This window comes from Nestor notabilis, unplaced genomic scaffold (genome assembly GCF_000696875.1).
Source record: "Nestor notabilis isolate BGI_N333 unplaced genomic scaffold, ASM69687v1 Scaffold35627, whole genome shotgun sequence".
NCBI lineage: Eukaryota > Metazoa > Chordata > Aves > Psittaciformes > Psittacidae > Nestor > Nestor notabilis.
In genome coordinates, this window is record NW_009937491.1 from 1 (window position 1) to 27,304 (window position 27,304).

Below are 27,304 nucleotides of genomic sequence, written 5' to 3' on the forward strand. Positions count from 1 at the left end.
ATATATATATGTGTGAGATTTGGTCTATACTTTTAATACAAAATTCCCCAGGTAAATCAACAGCCACTGATGATGAGATCTTCAGCAAAATCTTCCATTGTATTTAAAAACTCCTGACAAAATGCACATGCTGAATTTGAAGGCCACCACTCAATCCAAGTGCTGGAGTCCAAAGGGTACTGGAATCTAAGATGACAACAGAAAATGATCATTTGCTGCTAAGATGTGGGAAGGAAAATATCAAACAGGAAAAATTACAACATGAAATTACTTGCTTTGTGTCCATAATCCTCTTTTCAATGTACATATCTGAAAACACATTGTGTAACTATTGGCTGAACATAATACATAAAAAAATTAAATCATCTATATACTAGGTAAGAATTATTACATACAAACACTTGCCACTTCACAGTACACTTAAAGATTAAATCTCTGTGTATTCTGATGGTAAATTACTTACTTGAAATTGTAACCAACGCTTATCTTCAAGGCTTCTTTTCCCATGATCAAATACTGCTCTCCTGGGCTCAACTCAACATCTGTACAGGTCTTCTTTTTAACAAAGGTTATTTCATTATTTTTCTGAGCAAAAGCCTGCCCTGGAGTAGAATGTCAAGAATTGAAAAAGATCACAGAGAGAATTTCCAGTAACTCATAAATAAGAAAACATCAAAATGTTCTACAGCACAGCACAGCTGAGGGATCTATTTGCCACTAGCTGTATAACAGCAAAATCTGATGATATAAAACATGGCTCTTGTAAAAGCTTTTAAAAATTAAATCTGAATGGTGCATAAGCCTCATGCATATTAAATGTTTTTATATTAATTATAAGCACACATTGAGTGCTTAAACTCAGAGGAAAATGGAGTGAATATCACCTTTAGTTCTGCAGGACCTATGAGCAGCCACTTCTCCCAAGGGTGAGACAGTGAGTGCCCAAGAACATCCTAAAGTACTTTCTCCCAGAAGCAGAAACATGCCCAATATACAAAAACCTGAGGTAAGTTAAGGTATGGCATATCCTTGCGCACTACCCCACTTTGATCACTGTACCTATAGAAAGGGAGGGCATTCTGTGGATTGAATGAGATTTACACAACAGTTCACAACCTTATTAATTAAATATGGAATATGTTCACCTTGTTTTGTCACATAAAAGACATTTCACCGATTACAGTTTAGGATTGTTAACAACAGCTCTAATATAGAAAAGCTGTTTAAAAACACCAAACAAAGACTTGACTTCTCAGGGCACAAAAGAATTCTCAAAGGCTGTATTTAAGACTACAGTTTCCTCCTCTCATGAAACAATCAGATTTGACTGCTGATTTTTGCCAGCTGCTACAGTGGTCTCAACCAGACAGCTTTTACTCTAAATAAATTGTTAAATGAGTTAAGAAGAGGACACTCACCTCTTTTATAGAGATCCAGCAGAGTTGCAGAATACTTTACAAAATAGCCCTCTTCACTGCGAGATAAGATGTTCACTTTATAAACTGCAGAACAACACAAAATAAAGTTTGTTATTTCTCATTCCTGCACACACACTAAACATCTTACACATGCTCAGATGGAGAAGATAATGTCCCTTTGCAATACTAATTTCTGGGAAAACAATGGCTATAGCTATACTTTGTAGGCTAAGAGACATTAACAAGTTCTACCCATGCTTTAATCTGATGGAAGCTCTACCCCCACTCTCATCTGATGCCCAACTAACTTCCTCTGACCCCAAAGCCACATGCTCACCTTAGAACAGTACCAAGAAAGAGAAACATGGTGCTTATTAGCACAACTCATCAGATCAGGCTCACTGTTGTGCTAACCCTGGTTTATGTGACTTTTATTCACCAGAGGGGATAGGCAATGCTTCCTCTTCTCTGCATCTATGTCACTTTCATACACTGTACGCCACAGTCTAACCTACTGAATTTCAATCACTAAAGATCTAATTGCAACAAAATCTTTTGCAGCAGTAGTAAACAAATGAACATTTCAGTCAGAGCATGTGAAATAGGTAATAACAATTCAAATATTACCATATGCAATATCATTCTGGCATGCAGCTTCTCTCCTGGTATCAGCAGTTATTGACCAATCTAGTCTCTCTTGTATTTTACTGCACTCAGCTACATTGAGAAAGAAAAAAGACAGTGTTAAGACAATGTCATCACATGTCCTCAAATAAAACACCACAAATCTCTCTACCTGTTTGGGATAATCTACTGTAACAGAAACACCAAAATTATGGGATTGTGTGCTGGAAAATGAGTATTCAAAATCCAAAATACCCGCCTCAATCACCTGAGCTTAATCCAGTCAGACATCCATGATCACACTGCACACTTCTTGGGTTTTTTGTTAATGTAAAATTTGGACAGAACAACAGCTTGTGTTCTTGTGAGGGGTTTTTCCCTTGTGTCTAGTATGGTTTTGTCCAAAGCACTACACTGCATTTTCCCACCAAGTGAAACAGGGAAACACCTTGAAAAAAGTTTACCTTCCATGCACTTGCATTCATCTCCTTCACAGAGTCTCACCAGTTTTTCATTTCCATACGGGTTATAAAATATAGTGCACCTTTTATCTAGAAGATCCAAAAAGAAATAATAAATACATACAGAAAATCAAAGTCCAAGAATCAGAACTGAAACTTCGTGAGTCAAAAGTTACCCAAGTTAAAATAACAAGGATTAAAAAGCTCTTGAAAGAGAAAAAATGTAGTCTTTAAGGAGGAATAAAGAGTTAAAAAGCAAACAGGAACTCAAAGGCATGGAACACATACCTGGTGCATGATATTCATACACAGTGAATGTGGCAGGATTTAGCATTCCGACTTGGAAAACCTCACTTATTCGGAACCCAACACAGAGAAAATTATTAGCTGGCACCTATTTGAAAGACACAAATTAAGGAGTTCTAAAGCAAACAAAAATTATTCCAAAGAGTTAAAGTAGTGCTTACAGTTATAAAAATGGTAACATACAGAGTCTATCTGCAGAATAACATGCCCATCTTTTATCTCATAATCTGCTATCAACTGATCAACGCCACTTGCAAGCTGTAGGGGAGAAAAACAGAGAAAAGTCTTTTATAACAAGTTAAACTATTTTAGATAATCTCAAAGGTTTTGTAATCAGTAGCTTTAACATAATTCTGAGGTGTAAAAAACCTTTTTTTAGGGTTGTCTGTTTATAATGCTTATGCTTACACTTGGGTTTTCTGGTTTTCTTTTAAGGAAATTATCCTTTTACTCATTACATGAAGATAATAAAGGATTAAAGAGCTAATTGTCCTTAAAAGAATACTTGAGTCCATGTATAGCATCCTATTTAAATCCTGTAAGTGTAACTCTAATTGCCTTTAACCAAAACTTCCATGCTTGTCAATAGAACCTGGATGAACACCAACATTACAGTGTAGATTCAGTGAAAGTTTAGCCATCTTACACTTAGGTGTGTATGCCAAGAGTGTTCCCTTTACAGTTAGCAGGTACAGCACCTCCATGGGTTGAGTCACACTGCCCTAACAGCGGTGACGAGCACTCTCTATCTGCTCTTGTCTTTCTAACAACAGAAGGAGTCCAGATGTCAAGCTTTAACAGAGGCCTAGATTCTGACTCAATCAAAAGTTCATCATCTAGACTTAAGTAGATTATTCTCATTAGTATTAGAAATGCTTAGAAGCAATGAAGATATAATGATATTCATTTGCACTACTACTCTAACAGAAAAAAAGATGAAGAACAGCAAATATATTACTTCTGTCCAAAGAAGTCAGTAAAAGAAAAGTGTTCTCCAACACTTACAGTGGTTAAGTCATCTGTATTTGCTTCCAACCCACTAACCAAGCCTATGTCCATCACAGCGTGAGCAGACCCTGACTGTGGCTCTCTCACCCCAGGCCTGTACCTAAAATAGATTAAAACTGATATTATACAAAACTGATATTAAAAAGAAAACTTCAAACGTGTTCCCAGGAAAACCTAAGGAAAATTCTATCAACATTTAGACCACAGCATTGGCTTAATCACTGGGGAAATAAAAAAACCCAACCACTCACCCATCCCATCAGCTGTACTTACTTTGCACAAGCCTCTAAGCGCCCCAGTGGCTCACCTTCTTCTCTTCTGAAACCTTTTCATAGCAAGTAGAGTCAAATAAGTAATTTTATAACTTTTCTGAAACAGCAACCCAAAATTTTCATAAAGCATTGTCATAATTGAAAGATAACGATTTAAATTGTTTTGTTGGCTGTTCTTACAGGAGCTCATTGCCCAGCCACAAACAAGTAACATTACACTTCTTTTATAATTCAGGTGAAATAACAGCTTTAAGGCTTAATGTAATTTATTGTGTGCTTATCTTATTAGACTACTTCATGGCAAAGGCTTAGGATGTGATTATACACCTGTTGTAACTGGACTAGAACTCTTAGTACCTTGTAGAACTCACTGTAAACTCCCTCATCCACCATCATATTTCCTTCCTCTGCTATTCCTCACTCCCCAACTGCAAAAGCTCTTCCATAACTAAGGAAAAATGCACTTAAATGTATTAAAAATTAACTCTATTCACAAAAAGGCAACAGTTTCAAGAAGGGCTAAGAAGGGTCCCAGCAATTTCTTTTCCAGTTTTGCATTTAGAAAGTGGCAGAATTTCGTAGTTTCATTCTTAACTAGAAACACTTTGTTCAACAAAGTGAGAGGCTTTTTACTCCCTCCCTTGCACTGACCTGAGCAATAATGTTTAAAACCATATTAACTCTTTACCATCATCTCTCTTTGGAACAATCTTCAATTCAAAGTTACATGACTCTTCAGAAGTCCCGATTGTATTATATACTGTCCTCACCTACAGACATACAAGTAAATTAGAGAAAACAAAAGCAGTAAACAATCCCCAAAACTGGCATAAAGCTGCGAACACTAATAATAAGGAGAACATAACACCAGTAAAAACAAGCCTGTGCAGCATGAGGAGCTTTGATGGATGCAAAGCACAGTAAACAAATTACCAGCACAGAAAGAAATGAGGAATTCTTGAGCAAAACCACACCACTCATGTGGTGTTATTTACAGGACTAAAAATATTATGCAAATGACTCCTGGTATTTGTGCACATAAATACTAGTTCACAGGAATATGTTCTGTTCAGATGTTAGTAAGTTTGATGCTAGAAGAGGCTACAAAAGATTAGAAGAAAATAGATCATGACAAGAGCTTAACATTTAGGCACACAGAAAGTATACCTTTAAATGCTGCAAGAAAATAGTTCTTCAGTGACATTGCTCAATGAATTAAGAGTAAACACCAGAATAACAGAGAATTGAGCAATTTCTCAAAATTGATTGCTAATTCAGGTCTTCCATGTTTGGCTGCTCAAGCAGGACAGTAACAACTGATGAGCATTAAAACTAAGTTGATCATCTGTTAAGATTTATGGAACAGAAACCTTCTGATGAAAAGGAAAAACTTCACAACTTCTTTTTCATTAGCCACAAGTCATACATGGCTCATAATTAATCTCAAATATAGCTATAATGACATCCATCACTTCAGTCTAGGGGTAAGAGCAACACATGGAAGAGTTTAGGAGAAATCTCAGTATCTTTTTCAGTGCTGATATTAACGAAGCAGAGATTCCATTTAAAAAGCTTGGTTGCATGCTCACATTTACTGTAGCTACGCCAGTGCTGCTGCCAGTGCTTACATATATGTCATCATCCAGAGGTACCTAAAGGATGGATGTTAAACACAACATTGTAAGTTAAGAACAAAAAGCAGTATTAGCAACAATTCAGGTGAGATGATCTGCTTGTCTTTTCTACATTTTAAATACATATTAGGGTCTTACGCTACAAACAGATTGTACAAAAACAATACAGAGGAACAAGCAGAGATACTAAATGTCAATGAATATTCAAATGCATTAAACTCAGCAGATAACACGAGCCCTTAAACATTTGTTATACCAAATTACTACTAGTTTACTAAAAGAAAAAGCTATTCTAGTAGCAATTTCAACATTCAAGTAATTATTTAAGAAGTTGCTGAGATTTCTGATTTCATTTTTCAGAAGTGATACCATTTACTCACTGTCATAGTTCTTCCCACAAAATTATCTTCTGTCAGTTTAAACACATGAAGTTCTCCATGGTTTTTGTATGCTACCTTAACGTTCATGTCCAAATTAAGCCGGTTGATAAGAAGGGAATATTCAGTCAAGGCCTCAAGGGCATTAATTGTGTCCTGCCAGAAATCAATTATAAAGAATTAATTCCAGAAATTAAAAAGAAGTGAAAATGTATTAAAGCAATTTATTTTATGGCACTTAAATGATCACAAATAATGGTAACCAACACCTTAGCAGCGTCTCAGCAGTACCCTTAACATGGTGGTAACATTTTTAACACCATACTTATATGCTTGGGTAATTCGAAGTAATGCAGACAAGTACTAAAAAACAGCAAGCAAAGAGCAATAAAACACAGCACTCATCAGTTTCTTCATAGACTTTTAGTAGTTTTAAGAAAGGGAGGTTGCATGAATTGGAATATTCTAGAGAATACTGCTAGTTGATAGGGCACTGAAGATCAGGCAACTCTCACTTGAACTTTAGTCTATTCATGCACACTAACACAGTTTTTACAATTGAAAAAAATCATGATTTCTTACACTGTGATGCATTTTTGTGGAACACCAGAACAATCACGTCATGAAATGAAATACTCTGTTTCATAAAAACCTTGGAAAAAGTTTTCCTCCTGCAATTCTTTTCATTCAGCAGATCTGAAGTCAGGAGAATCAGCTTGCAAACTAGTATTTATAACAGACTTCATGAAAAGAAGTCATATTTCCCACAGACAAGGAGTATCAATACAACAGTCAGTGTCCCATACAGAGGACACTGAAGTTATGAACGTGGTCATCTAATGATATTACCCTCTTAAGACATGTTGGATTTTGGGACTTGAATAACAAGAACAAAATATTTAAAAGCTCACCTGAGTTGAATAGAATCCTCCACCATACCTTTGTTCTTCAGACAACCATTTGATGATTGGATCAGCATAGTTTTTGTCCCCTCTTAGCAAAGTAGTGAGCAAGGCATATGCTGTGGTTTCAACCATTTGTGCAGTAACAGAGCTGGGAGTGTGCTGGTCTACTGTTTTGAGAGTATCTTTCCAAAACCGGTAAATAGGAAGGTCACCTACAACAGTGGAACAGGAAGGTTTCAGACTGAAACACAGCAGCAGCTCTCTCCACACTATAGAACCTGAAGTACTGCTTACTTGGGTCAAGGAGAAAAGGAGGAACTCACTCTGCCTTTAACAGGAAATGAAGATACACTTCTCCTACAGGAGGAAGTCTGACATTTATACTAGAAACAAGCAGACCTGACGCAAAACATCCAATTACTGCTGGTTCTGATCAGTGATAGAGCGGCCAAACAAAAAGTATACATACTGTCTTTTTTCTTTATGCCACTTTCAAGAAACAGGACAAAGCCTGTCTATTCCAGTAGGAATCATTGCTTGGCAGAGGACCGTCTGAGTTCCATTCACAGGAGACTACAAAGTCCCCCACCAACCAGGAAGAAATTAAGAAGAAAACTGAATACAACAGAAGTGAGGGCAGTGGCAGATAGTGTGAAAAATTCCACTCTCAGCCAAGGGAAAAAAGGGGATTCCAAAGATTGAGAAGGCACACAAACGTAATCCACTATGGACACCTGCATACAAGGAAAGGTTATAGATAGAACAAGTGTGATATGACAGGGGATGAAATCACACTGTTGAAAAGGTGAAAGCAGGATTCAATCTGGCAAAAATAGTAGGCCAGAAAAGACTGAAATGTCACTTATGCCAAAGCAAGTGTCACCGAAATTCACTCTCCAAGTAATGCCATCACATTAGAGCATTCAACAATACTAAAAGAACAGCCTGGGAGCCAACTACTGTACAGCCTGAGAGAATTTAATGGTACCTATGACAGATGCTTCCTTCTTCAGTGCAGAGAAGGCCGATCGGGCAGCGTGGTGGTTCAAATCCACTAGAGCTAAAGCGTATGAGGTTATTGCCATAGTGAAGGGGCTCTGAGCAGACTGCACATTCTTCAGCAAATAATCTCCTCCCTTATTTTTAGCATCATGGATTTTCTGTAAAGATGAACAGGCCACAGCTTACAACTATTAGACTTTGATTTCAAGAAAAAATATCTATCAATCAAGACAATAGAGGTATATGTAATATCTTCTAAAATACATCTTAAAGTGATCCAGAATTTCATTGCTGTTCATTTACTGATTCTGAAATACAAAGACCAACAAAATAAATCTTAGAATTTGAAACTGAAAAAAACCTCTTGATTTCTTTGAACAAATGTTAAAGAGAAAATGAAGAAACTGGAATCGCAGAACATGACCACTGGCAGGAATATAAATCTTATTTACCTGAGTAGGACATATTTGAATTGACTTCTCAATTCCAATGACAGAAAATGCTGTGAGATACAAAGATTTTTCTTTGGCTTCTCTAGGTAAAGTACCCTATAAATCAAATATGGAAATATAATTAAACAGAAACAAAGTTAATTTAAATAAATAGAACTTTTCCCAGTTTGGGTAAGGAGACAAAGAGAAATTCCTGTAAGAAATATCAATTTGGTTTAACTGGAAAATATGTTGACTCTTCTGCAGGTAATAGCTTATTTGTGGGGGAAAAAAAAAGAAAAAGAGACCAAAATATATAAAGTTATTGCAAGCCAGGACTGTCATACTGCAAAATTAACCACCACAATTTATTGGGTTTTAATTTAATATTAAGAAGTGGCAAGCAGCAACTTTTAGTGGCAAAAAAAAGGTTTGCAAGAACTAGCAAAATTGTCTGGAATAGGTGTCCTGGTGAAGTGCAGCCTAAAACATCTTACATTGCTAAAACACACGTTACCTCCTGGGCACTTTGGCTTTTACTGTATGCACACAAAAACGTTTGGTTTTCATACCTGGAGCTTCACTGGTTGGTAATTTGAAAATTCACTGAATGACCCATCTGGCATTTGGCAGTTATCAATCAACCACAGAAGGGAATTACAAACAGAAATCTGATCAAGATTTACATATTGATTAACTTGTCCGAGAATCCTTAAAGCAAAAGCTGTCAACCTGCCAAGGAAATCAAACAGATCACATTTGTTTTGATCAGCAGATCCTACCACACTGCTAGAGGTTAGACACAAGTTTGCACTGTTTAGGATTTAGCTGATACACACTGCCACAGTTCAAAGAAATATCGCAGATGAATCTCAAATTCAACTTAACAAGTGGGCAATAATCACTAATAATCAATTTTAAAGTAGGATCGATGTCTATGTTTCAGCTTATGAACTCATGACATCACCAAAAGGTCACATTTTCTTACACACAGAACTTCAGGGAGATGCCTTTGAAGCATTATATTCTTATCTTCTATAAGCCAACTGCATTTGACATTCTGAAAGGCGAGACAGTGACCATGTATTTTGCCTAATTTTCAATGGCAGATTCTGTTTTCCCAAACAGGACTTCCCCTCTCTGATAGCCTTCAAAGATCCTGTTTGTGTGAACAAGAGGTATGTTTATTTTGCCCTTGCTCACATCCCTGTACTTTGTTTTCCTTCTTGAAACACAGCATACGAACTTTGCCTGGGTATATGAATTCTGCACGGAACTAAGGCGTTTTGTAGAATTCCAAGCCCAAAGAAAAGGTTTGAGCAAAATCCTACAGATTATCTAGGTTATGATAGTATGAAAGCAAAGGAGTGAAACAAGCCTTTTCTAATCAAAAGACCTTTTTAACTCACCACGTGCTAGCTTGCCCATTCTTCCACATGCTATATGAGAAGTCAGAATTTCTGAATGACAAGATGCTCACAATTCCTAAGGGAATATTAGGCAGAAAGTAAGTTATGAGAAGAGATTTATATTAAAATTGTATTTGCTCACTCAGACATTATCTTTCTCATTCAGCAAAGTTTATGCACCTCTACAGCTGTGAAGCAAGAAAAGCAGCTATATTTTTCTACCTTCTTTCATCTTCCTCCTCATTTGAGTTCTTAAAGTTAAGGTTTCAGGACCCAGTAAATGCCAGTTATTTGACTTTTCCAAGTAGTGAAACACATAAAATACTGAGGCAATACTCATCAGCTCTGCCTCTGCACTGCCCTTTGGCAGATTAGTAAGAACACTAAGACCACCAGGACTGAGGACTGTGGCAATTGCTTCACCCATGAAATGTCCTGTGGAAAGAAAACAAAAATTATTTAAATGAGATCATGAAAGTGAATCCAAGGACAGAACCTGACTGATACTTATGAGCAATCTTTCGACATGAAGTATTTAAAATTCTACACAAAAGGTGCTTTGTCAGGCCTTTTCTTAAAAGAACCACCTAGGAATAAGTTCAGATGAATTTATACAAGGAATATAGAATAGCAGAAAAAGAACATACATACAGAAATACATATGCAGCAGGATACAAGTTTCAATTCCATTTACCTTTTACACTGACACTTCTATCAATTTTTGTTTTAGGGACCAGATTTAGTGGGATTTTGTATCGAAATTCTTGTCGTCTCTTGATTGAACCTAGAATTGAAAAGGTAGGTATATCAAACTGCACAGTCTAAACCAATAGATAAAGCAGATGTAATGGCCAGATTTAAAGGTTATGACTATCCGAGTGCAAACACTTCAATCTTTCTTTTGCCTTTTTTTTTTTAATTAAAAAAACCCCAAACAACAAAAACAAACAAAAACCCCAACTGATCTGGACCCAAACTTTGTGGTTTCAGATTCATCTCTGGTTAATGAGGACACATTCTATTTCCATTAAGCAAGCATCTGATAACCGGTTTTCAAGCAAGAGAAAAGCTTAGTATTCTATCACAGTAAAAGCTACATGTAAAGGTTCCTTTAAGAAATGAATTAAGTATGGTTTTGAAAGACTGGCTGTCTTGAGATGGATTTGTTCGTCAGTGAAAGGACAGAAAATCTTCAGAAGGGACATAAGAAGAAGATTTTAGGAGGAGAAATGACAATTTTTTCACATTATAGAAAATTTGATCGTCATGAATCAAAGAACATGAAGATATACATATTAAAGATATAAGATCAATTCTCTTACCATAAACACCCTGTGGGTCCAAAGTGAAACCTGCATGAAGTTCTTTCTTAACGCCTTCTGGCTGAAATCATTAAGGGGAAAGAAGCAGAAAGTGAAAAGACTTTTGCTTAATTATATATATTAGATTAAATAACTGTTTAAAACTCCTCTGTAGTTGAGTTTTATGTTGCTGTTCTATGTCTATTCTACATATATTTAAGTTGGTGTTCCATCTCCTAAAATTACTGAGAAATAAATAAAAGCTTAGGAACGTATAACATTACAAAAACGTGCCTTTCAATAAAGCGTGCTTAAGCACTTGAAAATCCAAACCAAATAATTTAGAATATGCTATTTTCCCTGCTTGCTAATTTATAATCTATTTTTATATATAATCTGACAATTCTTCTAATCAAGATTTAAAAATGTGCATACTCAAATACTCAGCCATACATTTTTCCACCGCATACACCACAGCAAATTCAATGTGACATTTTTGATTCTGATAGTATGAAAATCAATACTTATAAAAAGATTTAGAACATTTTTATTTCTTGTGACTAGATCAGTATCAAATTCAAAATCACACCAAGCATTGGTTTTTGCCTTACCATTACACGCAAAGTTTTAACCACAGTTTCACTGTTCCTGGCTGTCAGCAGCGTAAAGTTGATAGTGTGAAGACCTAATTCCAAAGGAAGTATTCTGAATGTAACTGGGGATGAAGAACCACCATCTAGATTCTTAAGGTTACAACCGCGCATCCTCGACCCAGTAGGTGCAGAATCTCCAAAGGAGCAGATTCCATTTCCAGCTGATATTTTAACACAGAACTGGAATGTTGAAAGAGTTTAAATGTTTCACCTCCATGACAGTACAACACCGGAGGAATACTAAAGCCACTAACTACCATAATGAGCATTCTGTTAGTACTTTTCTGTTTACACTGAGCAACTGTCCCTGCCTTTAGAATTACTATTACTTGCACTAGAGACATACTAACAAATATTCACTAGCAACACCAGGGAACCCCTACACTAGGCCTCAGATACACCCCTGCTTCATGCAGACACCTTTGCAAGCCTTCCTTGAATTTTTCAGTATTTTGCAATTGTTTCATGTATTTCCTTTAAAATAGTCCTTTTTACATTAAATCCCCAGCCAATGTAATCTGTGAATCTGAAGCAGGTTATTAAAAAAACCTCATCACTCTTTGACATTGTGTCCAAACAATTGGAGCAGAAAAAAAAGTATTTTAACTTTCCTGAGGCAAAGTTGCAAGGTAGGAGCACAACAACTTTGTAATCAGTGAAGTGGCTAGAAATGAAACTACTAACCATTGGGTTCCAGTGTTACACAGTTACATAAAGCACATATAACACTAACTGAAGGACTAGAGAAATCCAATCCAAGGATCTGTTTATACTGGATACTCCCAGGGGAAATGAGGTTTTAGTTTATTATGCTACTCTTTCTGTAGAACTCATTACGACCACAAATTACCTTAATTGCAGAAGCTCTGTGGTTATAAACTGATCCTTTTAACTCAATTTGTTCTCCTCGCACCACAGAGTAAGGAACATAAACACTTAGGAAGATATCCTTTACCACTTGCACTTCCAGGGGTGCAGCAACACATATACCTAAGAATATTAAAACCAAAAAACCAGGTTATGTTACCCACCCTTCTGATAAGCAAGTCTGAAAAGGTCTTCATATACTTGTCACCTTTACTGAGGACTTATCATTTTTCAACATGTACCATGAAATTGTCCAAGCTTTTAAGAAGTGACCAGGCTCTTGCTTCCTGCTCCAAGTTGCTGTCTCCCACTTCTCACACATATAGGCTGACATTCCAGTTCTTTGGGCTTCTTCTCCTTTTTCTCAAAGTGAGAAATTTACTGTTTGTACTACCATATATGCTGGAAAATTTTTTCTTCTTCTCCTCCTCAAGGGCCTGAACTATTGATAGCAGGACACTGTAAAGTTGGGCCAGTCACTCACTATTTGTTCTCATATTCCTTAGTCATTTATTATGGGTGACTGTCAAGCACAAGGATAGGCTTTGTTTTCCCAGCCACTTATATGCATAACAAGAAATGAAGTAATTTCCTTTCTCTAAAATATATATTTGATTCTTTCCTTTCCTGTTTATCAACCATAAAATGAACATTTTAGAATATACGTATCAATTACAATGAGCTGTTCTGCAAACTCCAAATGGAAAAGCTCCCTAATTCTTTAGCTACAGTCTAATTAGGTGCAGTACCTACCTTTATCAGAAATGCCAACACCTTGTACTTCCCAGGTAGTCAGTGAATCAGGCAAGGTGACAGACAGAGTCTTTGACCTGTGTTTAGAAGCATGAGCACATTTTTACTACATCAATAGCCACCTTTTAATACCAGCAGCTAATTAACACAAATAGTACACCCAAAACGACTTCTGCATCTAGGAGACACTTATGGCAGACAAGATATCAGGGCATCTTTACAAAACAGGACTTGTGGATTTTTCTTTGAATAAACTTGGTTTTAGCTGACTTGACAGAAGCTGGTGTTTAGCAACATTGAAAGGAAAAAAGACTCAACAATCTTGGCATCAGACAAGACATCCTGCATGGAGGAACACATGGCAGAAAGAGTCTATTTGTGTAAGACTGCATTTTAGCACACATCTTGGGAAAAACTAAGGCTCCCCAGCTTACCTCAATTTTAGCATTTACTTTCAACAAAAATGATGACTAAGTCAAGTGCTGATAACAGATTTGAGAAAAGTAGTACCTTGGGGAAACTTGGTGGACTTCCCATAACCAGCTTTCAGGAAAGTAGCTACGAACTTCTGCCTCATCCAGTTCCAAGAAAGCCTCAAAATCTGAAGAACATAAATAAAGCAAGTAAAAAAACCCAAGCAAACCACCTGCCAACGACCAAAAGCTTAAAAATCATTGTATTTTTCTCCTATGAGAAAAATTTTCTTGTATCTCCTGATATAAGAAAAAAAGGTATCTGAATACTCTCGAAGTGTGTGTTAATTGCACCTCATCTATTTACACACGTGGATACCTGTCCAGACAGATTAACTTGTTATCAAGCAATTACAGGAAGAAAACAGGAGACAAGAAATTTCACACTCCTACTGATCTTTCCTGATGTGTCAGCCATTGGCTGGTGTGGGCACGGGCAAAAACTTAGCATGAAAGTTGCCTTCACAGGCAAGGATGTTTTCTTACAGCACTTCTGCTTGTTCTAAAGAAGGGTGAATAGAATATAGGTCTTAACAGAATACAGAACTGCTCTCCAGTCCTCTTCAGAAGTATATAAGCAAGACCTTTGGAGACTGGCAAAATGCCTTCTGGAATAACCCTGACAGGTAATGGGGAGGGGTTCACAGATTAACAAAGTTGTCACCTCTGTATTTACCCATTTCTGTTCAAAGTGTTTCACTACATGTCCATAGGAGAGTTGAAGCTCTCGTACTTACGCATTCTGGCCAATATCAGAAGTTTGTTAGGCTCTTCCTCCCGCAGCCTGTTTGCAAATTCACAGCAATCCTTGAATGCAGAAATGCACTTCTGGTTACTCCGAATTCGCTGAGCTCTGTCACTGCAGGTCTCAGTGACTGGATAGGCTTTGACTCCAGCCATGCAGCACTTTCGGATTTCTGGATGTCCGTATTTGGATACTGAAATAAGAATAAAATATTCTCCTCCGTGAGATGAAGTTTTTATTTCCAAATGCATCTTAACTCATTATATTAAAGGTATTTGTAAAATCTTCAGAATTTCAGTGAAGGCACAGATCTGAGGATGAGCTTAAATTTGCCATTTTTCAAAAGCTAGTGACATATATTTAATCACTACAATTCTGAATTAAAAACATAAATTAGATAAGAGGAATTGTATTACATTTTAAGACCAGCAGTCAAAGGTTCTTCTGACTGAGTTCGTCCCTGGCAGGTGCTCACTGGGAAAGGCTGTACTTCTACTACTTGCAATATAAGTAGTACAGTGAGCTTTTAGGTTATGTCTCTTCAGAAAAAAGATTGATCTTAAACATATGCTGTGTTTTTAAGGTGTACTTAAATCTTCCTGGCTTAAAACTGAGCATATGGGTAAGAGGCTTTATAAATGGGGTCCTCTCTAAAGTCATCTTCCATCTTTGTCAGTCTCTCTCAACTACGTTACATTAGTAACAATAATAACAAGTCATAATGTCAGTTTCAACAACATTAAGTTAATAACAATAACTACATGTCACAAGCAAACACTCAGATTCTTGATTTCTAATGGATGTGATTTTTTTATTCATAGTTATATACTTTAAAAGATTTTTTTAACACCTTCTTTCAGTATCTTCTCCTTGAAGTCAGACCGTTTGGTTCTTAAAACTTCATTGCAAGTTTCATCTGTTCAAAACATAAACAAACATGTGCAGGACATGACCTTTTGTGTAATAGCATAGTCCACTTCAAAATAATTCCATAAAATCACAGACCAAATTTGGGAGACTTTTTCTGCTTACTATTTTAATTAAAGTATTTTCATTGATATTAAAGTAACTGATTCACAAGTCATAATGTTTTCCTCCCTCAAGAATCATTACTATATGCATTCCCTATTAACTTAATTAAGTTCCAACTTAATCACTGAGAGTTACAATAGAGTATTTCAGAACAGGACTCCACAATTTCATGCTTAAAACAATGGGATATACCTGCTTCATTTGAGTCTTCAGCATTTGCATTGGTTAAAAGCGTAAGCCCAGCCATTCGGAAGACGTCAACATTGTTCCGTCCTCCTCCAGCACCACAGCCAAGGTCACTCTTTTCCAACTGTAGCATTATCTGAGGGAAAAAACACATCAGCAGCTAAGTAAAACATGGAATGTATCATATGATGAATGAGTTAGACTTGCAGAAAGGCCACTTTAGTCTGGCAGACCTCCTCTCAAAACACTGGAGAACACCACTTAGCAGTATTTGAGCTAATTCAAGTACCACTTTCTTGTAGCCCACATCAGAGGTGGAGTCGTGCGGATGAATCACAACATGAAAAGCTTCATTAATGTATCTATATCAGTTCTGATATTCAGACTAGCTTGTTTAAAACCAATTCAGTAGCTTTATAAAACTGATTCAAATGATTCAATGTTGGTGCAAAAGTATTCTTCTAGTCTTCTCTTCTCATGCATTTTGCATCTGACTGTTCCAAAGTATTAAAAAACAGCCATGTTTTATCATAGGAATGGAATTCTTTCAGTGACAGATGACAGGCAGATTTACCTACATACACATGTATTGAAAATACTACAAGGACTAAAAACCTCTTTAACCCACCAAACATAATAGCATTTTCCTTACCATTCTATCAGTATGCCTTAAAAGTACAACCCAAAAAGATTATTGGAAGAGCTAAGAAGGAGAATGTAGTCTCCAGACCTCCTCGATGAAGGAGCTCTCTAACACTGCAACCTATTTTTGGCCAAGCCTGCAGGGTTCTGATGAGACAGTTCAGATCTGTCTTTAAAACTATAATTTACTTTTAATAAGAATCAAAATATTGTAAATTAATTTTGTTTATAACTTTGAACTGACAGATTTAAACCAACAACTTTTATTCTGGATTGCTCTTCTGCCTATTTTCAGGCTTACTGAATGCATGACACACAACAGCTATCAGAATATGAACATGAAACAAAGAGCAACTTTTCTTTTTCAGGTACTACTCAACTTTTTCCATTGCTCTCTTTCCTCTTCCTGTGACTCCATATATTGCCTTGTCAATAGATGACAAAGCAACAAAGGAATTGAATTGTGTTTTCATATTAAGCGATACAACTTCTGCTGGATTCAGTATCTCTTTGCTTGACTGCAGCTTAATCTAGAAATTGAAAACAAATACTGGTAATTTAAAAGCATATTGTTCCAAAATAAATCCATCTGAAGGCCGACATTTTAACAAATCAAGGAATTGTTAAAGAACTTTTGTAAATTCAGGTTCAAATCTGACCATAAAATGAATGCACACCCACAAGTTTTAGTGCTTATTTTGCTACTCACATCAAGACTATTCCCACATTTCTGTTCCACATTCAGCCAAAATGAATCAGCTACTAACTCAGCAGTTTCTTCTCCCATGACTATGTAGTAAACAGTAAGACGTGCTGAAGGAACCATTTCTTGGGTTATCTGAAAAGTCAGATGTTCATATTCCAAATCATTAATTCTCTTCTGAGTTCCAAAGCTTACTATTTTCCCTTTGGATGTGACCTGTAACAGAAAAATTATGGAGAATAAAAAAAGTCAGATTTTGTATTTAAAGTATTTCTTACATGTAACAACTATTTGCATCTAGATATAATACAACACACAAAAATGCATTTGGGACAAATGAGCCTAGTTCAAGGGAAGGTAGCTCTCCCCCATCCCCTAAGAAGTGCTGCCTCTGCACATCTTTCTCTTCTTCTGTATTTCGACTCTTGAATCAGTTCTTGAGGCTGGCACTACTTGTTCTCAATCCCACTGTATGTCAGATGAGAATTCAAAGCAATGGAGATTTTATATGTAAATTTAAACGTGAGACTGTTTTGCTCTAAGACTGGCAGATTGTATAGGGAAGGAGGAGTTGTCTGAGCTGCATATATTCTATGATAAGGATGCTTCTTGATTGTTCAGGTTCTTCATCTATTACCACATATTAAAAACACAATTCAACAGATGTGGAAACATCTGTTACTTACCACGTAGCTGTAGTGATGTATTTTATGACTATACCGACTACGTGGATATATATTAATATTTATTACATCCCCTACTTCTAGTGTTCTGTGGTTGGAAGCCCAGTCAATATATAGATAACTCTGACTTAATGATGAATAAGCTTTTGCTTCATAGGTTTGACTTGCTTGGTTTTCATCTGAAAGATGTGGATCTGCAGTTTTTACCTGAAAAAATAAGAAGATGTCGAAAATGGTTTTAGTAAAAAAACCCCCATGTGTCCCAACTTCTGACTAGCTTAAGTACAGAATTATACTTAAGAAAACAGTTGCAGTACTAAAAGCATTCTGCAACATATTATTTAGAGCAATTAATAAAAACCAACTCAAGATTTCATGTTTTCATTAATAAAAAGATCAATAAATATCAAGTCAAACACAAAATGGTAGTTTAGAAGCACATACATACATAAGTAGAGCAGAAAAGGTTAATGATGTGCCTCCCTACATGATGAGGGAAGCATTCTCAGATTTGTTTTCACACAAATCTAGATTGAAATATTAAATAATCACTTAATAATTATTATGAAATAGACATGTGACAAATTAGGGTATTTTATTTCAGAAAAACTTAATAAATACTTTAATAGGTAAGTAATTTTGCATTATAGAACTTGCATTTCATAACTGATTATTCGTAATAGTCTCTAAGTTTATAAACTCTTGTTAGTGTAAAATCTTCCCATTAGTGTTGTACATTCACAAAAGTACAGCATTAAACTCTCAAATAAATTAATTGATGGAATGATTTAACTCACTTTAAACTCCAACACTTTGCTATCAGATGGGATATTAACAACAAACAAAGCAGTTCCATCGTTCAAGCTTGTTTTCCTTCTCCCAGATTCTGAGCCCTCTGTTATCAACTCAGTCTCACCCATTTGCTCACTAAAGGATTTTGCAGTGACAGTTACAGGCACTTTCCCAACAAAGTGATCTACTGTATCTTTCACCTGCACCTGTTCACCAGAAGAAAGAACATTCCTTATATCAGTGGTGGCATTTTGCAAGGAGAAAACTTTCAAGCTGCTAAGCTTCTTCTATGATAGCAAGTTAAAGAGATGTAAAAAGTAAATGGAAACAAAAAGCATGTTAAGATTTACAGAAACACACACAGAAAAAGAATAAGGCTTCTGCATTATGGGGTTTATGTTGTAATGTGCAACAAATCTGCTTATGTTAACTAACCTTAATGAAGAATGGAAGTCCAGGCTTCACAAAGAGAGGAGTAGCAATCAAACTCACTTTGTATGGAGATACAGCAAATCTGACTCCAGCAAATTCTGCTTCGCCACTGAGGCCACCTAACAAAACATTTTCAGTAACCATAGCCTAGAGCCTGGGTTTTCTCAACTTGCCTCCAAAGGGCAGCACAAGCTGTCTGTTATAGTGAAGTCCGTTCATCTAAAGAGTCACCCCCTAGTGCTGCTATGAAACTAACAGCAGAAAAACAGTAATGTTGAATGCCTAACATTGTTACAGTGACAGATGGGCTGTTCTTCCTTGTAAGTTTTGGAAGAAGGAATTCTGAACACTAAAGAAAGTCTGACACTAGGCAAGTTATCCATATAATTTTCTTTTCTAGTTCTGTTTACATTTGCAAAGATGTTACCAAGAAAAAAAATCATTTAAAAAGCAACTTACCTGCAGACTCCAACACTGATGCCACAATATATAAATACGACCCATCCAATTCTTCTAGACTGTGAATCCCTATAAAACTCACTGCTTTCTTACAGTCAAAATTGATCTCAGCAACACCATTTTCAATCTGCAAATGAAATAATTCATTACTTTATAGTCAGTAATTTAGAAATAACATATAGATACAGGATACACAAATCCTAACTTCAACATGTTTCTGTTCATTATCTATTTTCAGAGAAAATCAAAGGTGGAGATGTTTTAATGAAGAATTCTTTATTCCCTGAAATGATTGATAATTAATCAACCCATGGCACATCTTGCAAAGCCTGCATGCAGACCCAACAAGAGGTAGGAATAACACCTAAATAGCTTCACTAAATGAGGAATGATAATGCCTTTTATCATTCTTCAATGACTAAATCAAGAAGGCCAGACTGAATGAGGGATGAATAACTGCTGGTGATGTCTCCATAATACATCAATATAATTTTGATCTGTTTGGCTCCATTAGACTTCTCTTATTTACTGTGAAAGAAATATGGACTTTTTCCTATGAAATATTCTGAGAGCATAGAAGTTACTCCATAGACATTTCAACCACACAGCTTGCTCAAGTGAGTAATTAAACCAGACTGAAACTACATTGTCTCAGATGCTGCCTCTGAGGTTCATTCTGAAGTGCATTTCTGTGACCCCAACAACAGTATTACATAGCTGAAGTTCACACTGAATAGCTGTTGATGCAAACTGGGAGCTTGGACCCATTCTCATAAAATTTAACGGGAAAACTTCAGTGGAATTGGATCAGTTCTGAACTAAGCACACAAAATCTACACAACCCAGACTTCTTTCTTCTTACCCTAGTTATATGCATGGAACGAGGCATCATTCTTTTTCCAGTTTCTGCAATTATTCCAAAACGAAGAAAAACATCAGCACTTGTAAGCTTTTTATTATAAAAATAGCTGAGAACAAAACAATAGAAATGCTTTTAGATTACTTTAATGGCTGCAACAAGGCATTCGTTTTTGAAGAGAGTAATTCCCTAGACACGGGACAGAAAACAAATTTCTGCTTAGCTTTAAACATGTGTGCTGAAAAATAATCACCCTAAGAAGTTTAAAAGGGGTTCCTTAGTTCTTTTACAGAGCAGAAAGGATTGTGGTGACTGGGCTTCTTGAGAAAGTAAAGGAGGAAACTTCTGGATATGGGAGAATCATTCTTCAGGTAAAGAAAAAGACAAACACACGCTTAGAAATCAAAGCCCAATTTCCTTACCTGGCTTTCACAACAATCCTGAAGTTCTCAAATTTATCAGAACTAATAAAGTTACTTTCTGGCTCTATGATGATGGAAAAGCTTGGCATTGCTGAAAATTGAGTAGAAAAGAAAGCCGCTTAGCTGTGGTTTTATACAGTAAGCCACAAGCACTCAGAAAGATGCTTTTGAACAGCCATCAAAAAATCATGACGGTTTAAAGTGATTTGAATTACAGTATTATAGCCCTAAAACACAGCTATGAGCTCATCCACAGAGAAGCACAAGTTCTAAAAGCCTAAGTTCCCTGCAGTTGCCCTGGCTCCCCATTCTACATCAGTGCAAACACATCAAGATGATACAGCACACTAAAGAGTATCTCTATTTAGAGGCAGGTTGTATCAATACAGCTTTACACCAGTATGACTGTTTAGCTTGAACTGATGTTGCCACTTGACCATATTCCTCACCATATTCTTTAACTTCAAATTTTGCAACAGCAGAGGTTACAAAATCCTTCTTATACTTGGCTTCAATCTTCCAAATTCCATACCTACCAAATAAAAATAGACATTTTTTGAGATTAAAATTAATGTGTAAGACAAAAATAATATTACTACTTAACAATACTCCATGTTAATAGTTACTTAGAGATAAAAATTCTGCACCAAGGTTTTGCACGTGTTCAGTGCCTACTTTGAGAAGATTCTGCTCTGATATTCTCATAATTCCTTAGAATTTATTATAAAGCATTGGAAGAAATTGGCAAAGAACATGCTATTATTTATAATGCGACTATCATCAGAATTTTTTGGTTTATAATTACAAGCAGAGACATGTTTTGAAGACTGCAAATGTAACCAGGGTCATTGAGACATTATTTGCTAGCTTCTTTCACTTGCCAGTTATCACCCCCGAGGCCGGACAAACGCCTGCTTGTGGCTACAAGTCTGTTTCAATGCAGTGAGCAGGATTAGTATGTATCACCTACCTGATGTACCATAATTCGGATGATTTTTCTTTGCTTCTAGAAGCGCTCAAGAGGCATTTGCTTAATTTCAAATTGCTTAACTTAAACCCACAGAACTTGTGTGCAGAGCATATCTGAATGTGTTTATCTTCCTAACATACCATTCGAAGAAACCTGACTCTGTTTGCCTTAATTTACACACTACGTCCATTTAATCTCTGCCAGTTTTGTACCATAGCTAAGCTTGCTCAGTGTAAGTGAAAAATGCTGTCTTTTTCCCTAATAATAAAGCTAAAATTCCCTAAAATCAAGGCTAGATAGAGGGTATGATCAATTATCAGATCTTTGGTTATATATATATATTTGAAAAGGCAGAGAGTAAGCTTCCCACTTGGCTTTGGAAATCAACTGAAAAGGAGAATACCTGGTCATATCTGGTTCCTTATTTATACCATGGTCACACACTATGGGAAATGTTAGAAATAGTCAAGTTTCAAGTCACGCACACTCCGTGCATCAAGCAAAAGACACTGTAACAATCTTTAAGAAAAGGCACCATTATGTTAATAATCCTCAAAAAACATTAAATAGATCTACTTAGGATTAGGAGGAATCTTGAAGTCAGGAAAAGAAACTATTCCAGTAAAATCTTCTTCTTCTATAATATCCACTTTTACTCCTTCAGGGTCCTTTAAAGAATAACAGGAAAGAATCAGCGGTTACAGACCATTCTTATCAAAGGGAAAAACCTTCATTCTGTGATTTCAGGGGGAGCCTGGCTGTAATTTTTGTAAGAGTTTTGCCCACTTTGCAGCATGAAAACACAAACGTTTTTAGAAACAACTCAGACTGAAATTCTGGTAAAACATTTTACTGTGATTCCAACAATCAAAAGCTGTTACTAAAAAATGCTTAAAATTGCTAGAAAGTTACTGTAATAACAAGCCTAGTGTTAAAGGCTAAAAAATATAGTATACTGATTATTTTTATATCTTAAATGAAATAAAGCACAGTATGAAAACCATACATTATTAAAATTCCCCAGAGAATTCCTATTTTTTTTCTGGGTTTTTTGTCATTCTTTAACAACCTCAGATCTGGAACTTGAAAACTTCTGTCCAACTGTGCAAAGTCACTTTTAGGTCTTTTAAAATATATCTGGCTACCTGCAAAACCATCTAACAGTTTTATTAAATATTGATTGCAATACTGGTTTGCCATCTAACTACATCCTCAGAATATTGACATTAAATTCAATTACAACTTACCACAAAAGTTAGGACAGTTTCTCGTCGAGCTGGCTGCAGTTCTTCATTCAGAGAGTAAACCCTGACTTTCACTGTAAGTATTATTACAATAAATCTCAAAGTCATACTATCATAGAGATGTAAAAGAGAAACAAAAACCTCAAACCCCAAGCTTTTATCTATATCCAGACCTCAATCTCCATGAAACAAATGATTCTGTCATTATTTCTTCATAAATATTTTTAACATATTCCCAGGAAAATCTTTCACACTTTGTGCCACAGATTAGTCATTTATGGTGCAAAGGGCGGGGACTGAGAGGATACTGGGAGAAGTGGGTAATTTCTACAGTATGATCAAATAGTTTAAAATATTATTCTGCTGATTAAAAAATTAAATAGCAGCTGATGGCAACACAACGTAACCAAGAGCTTAAAGGACATTTAAACCCCAATTCCTTGGCAAAGTCAACAGACTTGAAAAGTGAAATAACAGTCAAGAGAAATGAGCATTATTTACCTGACTGATCAGGAGTATAAACTGGTTTGTCTGTGTGAATAAAAAGAAACCCATTCTCATAGGAAACAGGAATTTTTTTTAATCTTGTAAAATGTGGAGAAACAGCTTCCAAATACAAATAATTGACTGAATTCTCTGTTCTTGGCAAATCTGTTGGTTGAAGCTGGGGGAGATGAAATAAAGATTTTAAAATAATATTCAAATATTTTTCAAGTATTTTTTTCCTACAGTATTTCTTGTTGAGAAGAGTATCTGAATAGCAATTACTATCCTGCTGTTGATTATCATTAATTAAGATACCAGCACTCACAGGGGTTTATTCTTGCTGTGATATCACAGATGATGGTCTGGAGTGTTGAAGTACAAAAAGGTATTCTGAAATTTAGATTTTATTTATGTCCAGAACTAAAATAGCAAAGTGCAGAGCCCAGTTATGAAGTTATAAGAATACAAACTATCAGACTTCCATTTATACACGTTAACTGTTGTGGTTGGCAGTTTGATGAAATACCTATTTTGACTGAAAACTGGGTGAGAAGCACCTCCTGGGAGGCACCCCCCCAAGTAAAACCTTCTTGCTCTGCTTTCAAGCTTTCTGCACTCTTGACTTCAAGTAAATTAGTTAAATAAAGCTTTATGTTAAAATTTGGGCCCCTTTGGAGCTTGTTACTGACAGACAAGTTTTGAACCTCGGTTTAGTCACCATTTTGGCTTACTCTGAACATTCAGTTGACGTATCTTGTAAACATTCAACACTTCTCCATTCTCTCCCTTTTTCCTTTATGTGACTGCAATATTTCTAAAACAGTTTGGTTATATGTTTAACTTTGGTGTCATTCCTTTACACTAGTTTTATCCAATGGCATTTCAATTTCAGACAAACTAAAATGAAATGATCTACATATGGCAAACTGAGACATCAGGGCGCTAGGCTTCCCTTCGCAGATTAAACAACTGAAAACTTACCAGAGTCTTTTTTAACACTTATAACTGTGACAAGAAAAACATTGCAAGAAAAGTCTCAATTCCTTACTGTTAAAGTTACAGCATCTTGGAATTCGTTGGATGGAGTTAAAGAAACACGGCCAGAAGAATAAACAGCAAGTTTATCTGGAAAGCTTTTCATGGCAATATTGACCGGAAATTCCTTCTCATAACCAAAAGCTTGAACTACAACTTTCTCAGATGCTCCAGCTCGGAAGATCTTTGGTGCTGTAATGACATATCTGCATATGGAATATAAACCAATAAAAAGACTAATGGATTTCGTACTTCTGTTTGTAATTCACCTATGTACACACTGGTAAAGCAAACAATCAGGTTACGTTATTCTAAGACATTACTTAAAACAGTAAAGCCTCAGACAAAATAATTGTTACAAAAACTGTAATGTAACATTACCAAATAACAGCTTAGCTATAATATTTATGGATTTGATTCTGCAAACACACAAAAGCATTTCTGCTAAAAACTGTTTTCATGGAAATAATTATTCTTTTTGCCAAATTAAACCCTGAAGCACTAATCTTCCAAACAGTAAACTTGTGTAGTTTTCCCACTAGTAAAGTTCTTACTGAAACAAATGGGGAACTTACAGTAAAAAGCAAATGTGAATAAGCATTTTTAGGATTGCTTTAATTTCCTCAGTGCTTTGCAAACATCATTCCACAAAAGACTTTAGTACCCGACCACAGAATTCATCTAAAATACATACGAAGTGCTGCTGAACAAAGCATTTGAAATATGTGCATCTTCTTTTACTGAAATGCCAAAAGCATTTGGGTTGGCTGCTTTCTATATACCACTGTTAACAGATAAGAATCAAAAGAGCACTTCTGAGTTCAATTGTAAATTACACATCTAGGTAAAAGCTTTCATCAAACCTGTAGCAAAGAATCTTCAGGCACTACAGAAAAGCTAAAGAGCACCATGTTTATCTTTTGCATGTTTATCTTATGGTATGTAATGACTCTACCTCTTTCTTTGGCAGCAAATACAGTAATTCCAGAAGCATCAGTCCTTTTTCTACCATTAGTCCCACACACACTAGTGAGAATTTTGCTTGTGGAAACGCATCAATTTGGAGAGTGCTTTTTGTATTGGCTGTACTTAAATTATCTATTTACCTAAAACAGCAGACAACAACCAAGTAACGTTTCCCACTAAGTTCAGTATTTGCTTTACTTACGTTTTTTCTTGGCTTGAAGTTGTTCCAGAAAATAGCAAAACAAAAAAATATATTAAGACAGTCATAGTGTCTGTGGCAGCAAACAGCAAACCATAGATTCTAATGATTCTGGAGTGAACTGTGTTCAGCTTCTGCTGTAGATGAACAGAAATGCCACCAATGCATTTCACTCTCAGTTAATAATTAATTGCAGATCATGGTTTACTGAATGTCATTGCCTTCTCCGAAGGAAGCCGGAACAGCTGAACTTAGGATTTCAACTTTTGAATCTGTCCAGAGCACTCCTATGTCAACCCTACCTTTCTCTCTGTTTCATATGTAAGTTAAAAGAAATAATTTTCAGAGGTAGCAAAAAACCCCAAAACCCAACAAACAAAAAATTAGATTTTGTTTGTCCTTCAGGAAATAATTTTATTTATTCAAAGTGATTTAACACTTGCATGTGAAGGAAAAAAAAGGCATTTGAATTATATCAAACACAACGTGCTGTTATGTTTAGATGATAAGATTCCATTTCTTTTGTGAAATAACTCTTCATTTGCCTATTTCTTTTAGCCATTTGCATTCCTCGTTATGCCAACCTCCTGAGTACCTCCAGAAGTAAATAAATAAACCCCCAATATGAAAATATGAGGGTGCAGTACATCTACATGTAGTGATTTAGACAACATTTGCAAAAAACCCATTGGTGACAAAACCTTTGCATGGCTCGTATCTAAGCATAGGCCCTCAACAAATAAGTTCAGGTAAAGTTAAACTAAAGTTGTGCAAGATTTCTGAAGCTTAAACAAATACTGCAGCCAAGCTTTACGGGAAAGACATTTACAAAACTAGTTCTTATAAATACAAATTCCAATAAGGCCAATTTGGGCTTCTCAACAGACAGAATGAACTAGAAAGGAAGTAATAATAGACGGAGTAAAATCTTAGAAGATGCATGGTGGTTTATATTACTGAAAATAGTGCAAATAGCTATTTCTGAATATCAACAAGAATTCAAACAGCAAGTTTACAGGGGTGGTCTGTGAACAGTGAAGAACGTTGGAAAACACTTAAAACGCTCCCAACATTCTGAAATAATCTTTAAAAAATCTAATTACACCCCTTGTCTATTTCTTAGAGACGGGAAACCCACTTTCAAGCCTACCTTTCAGCTAGTTGCATAGATGCCAAACTAACACAGCCCAAAAACATTAGAAGCGATATATTTAAGCACAACTGTGAAAATGATTGCAATTTAGCCCTACTGTATTATCATGGTCATACGTAGTATGTATTTCTAGCGCTACACACAATATTCCTCAGTAAAACCAACCTACATACAACTCCACACCGACACATGAGGTACATACATACAAAAAACCATAACTATCACCAGAGCAGGTTTTGCTGTTTACACAGGATTAGGGTTTTAATCAGGACTAACCCCCTCACAGCCCACCCTCGGCGGGACACACGACGGCCACCACCGCCTCCCAGCGCTGAGGTAAAGCGCATGCGCCTGAGGCGCCGCCAGCGGCGGGAAAGCGGCTCCGGGGCGGGGCCTGGCTTC

General features: G+C 36.2%; 1 protein-coding gene across 1 annotated transcript; it reads right to left on the reverse strand.

Moving 5' to 3' along the window:
- Positions 1-56: 56 nt before the first annotated feature.
- On the reverse strand, positions 57-27,249 carry C5 (complement component 5). Its single transcript, XM_010018846.1, has 41 exons — positions 27,179-27,249; positions 24,598-24,790; positions 23,565-23,727; positions 23,067-23,137; positions 22,396-22,487; positions 21,299-21,381; positions 20,850-20,940; positions 20,431-20,536; positions 19,569-19,695; positions 19,113-19,228; positions 18,683-18,883; positions 17,889-18,092; positions 17,209-17,418; positions 16,880-17,029; positions 15,864-15,993; positions 15,490-15,555; positions 14,632-14,832; positions 13,932-14,022; positions 13,422-13,498; positions 12,652-12,791; positions 11,760-11,981; positions 11,170-11,230; positions 10,542-10,631; positions 10,070-10,282; positions 9,848-9,923; positions 9,011-9,170; positions 8,460-8,555; positions 7,994-8,165; positions 7,012-7,217; positions 6,104-6,256; positions 5,679-5,741; positions 4,778-4,859; positions 4,091-4,142; positions 3,815-3,917; positions 2,993-3,067; positions 2,792-2,897; positions 2,507-2,593; positions 2,046-2,135; positions 1,419-1,502; positions 464-602; positions 57-186 (listed from the first exon to the last, which is right to left on the reverse strand). The coding sequence occupies exons 1-41, from the start codon at positions 27,247-27,249 to the stop codon at positions 57-59; spliced, it is 5,043 nt and encodes a 1,680-aa protein (XP_010017148.1).
- Between the last annotated feature and the right edge of the window lie 55 nt (positions 27,250-27,304).

Excerpts from the sequence above, each read along its gene's own strand:
- C5 (XM_010018846.1), bottom strand. The coding sequence starts at position 27,249 with ATGCGCTTTACCTCAGCGCTGGGAGGCGGTGGTGGCCGTCGTGTGTCC. Across the intron at positions 9,171-9,847 it reads AATGGGCAAGCTAGCACGTG|GTTGACAGCTTTTGCTTTAA; the intron begins GTGAGTTAAAAA and ends TTTCCTTGGCAG. Across the intron at positions 4,143-4,777 it reads TGTTCCAAAGAGAGATGATG|GTTTCAGAAGAGAAGAAGGT; the intron begins GTAAAGAGTTAA and ends TGCTATGAAAAG.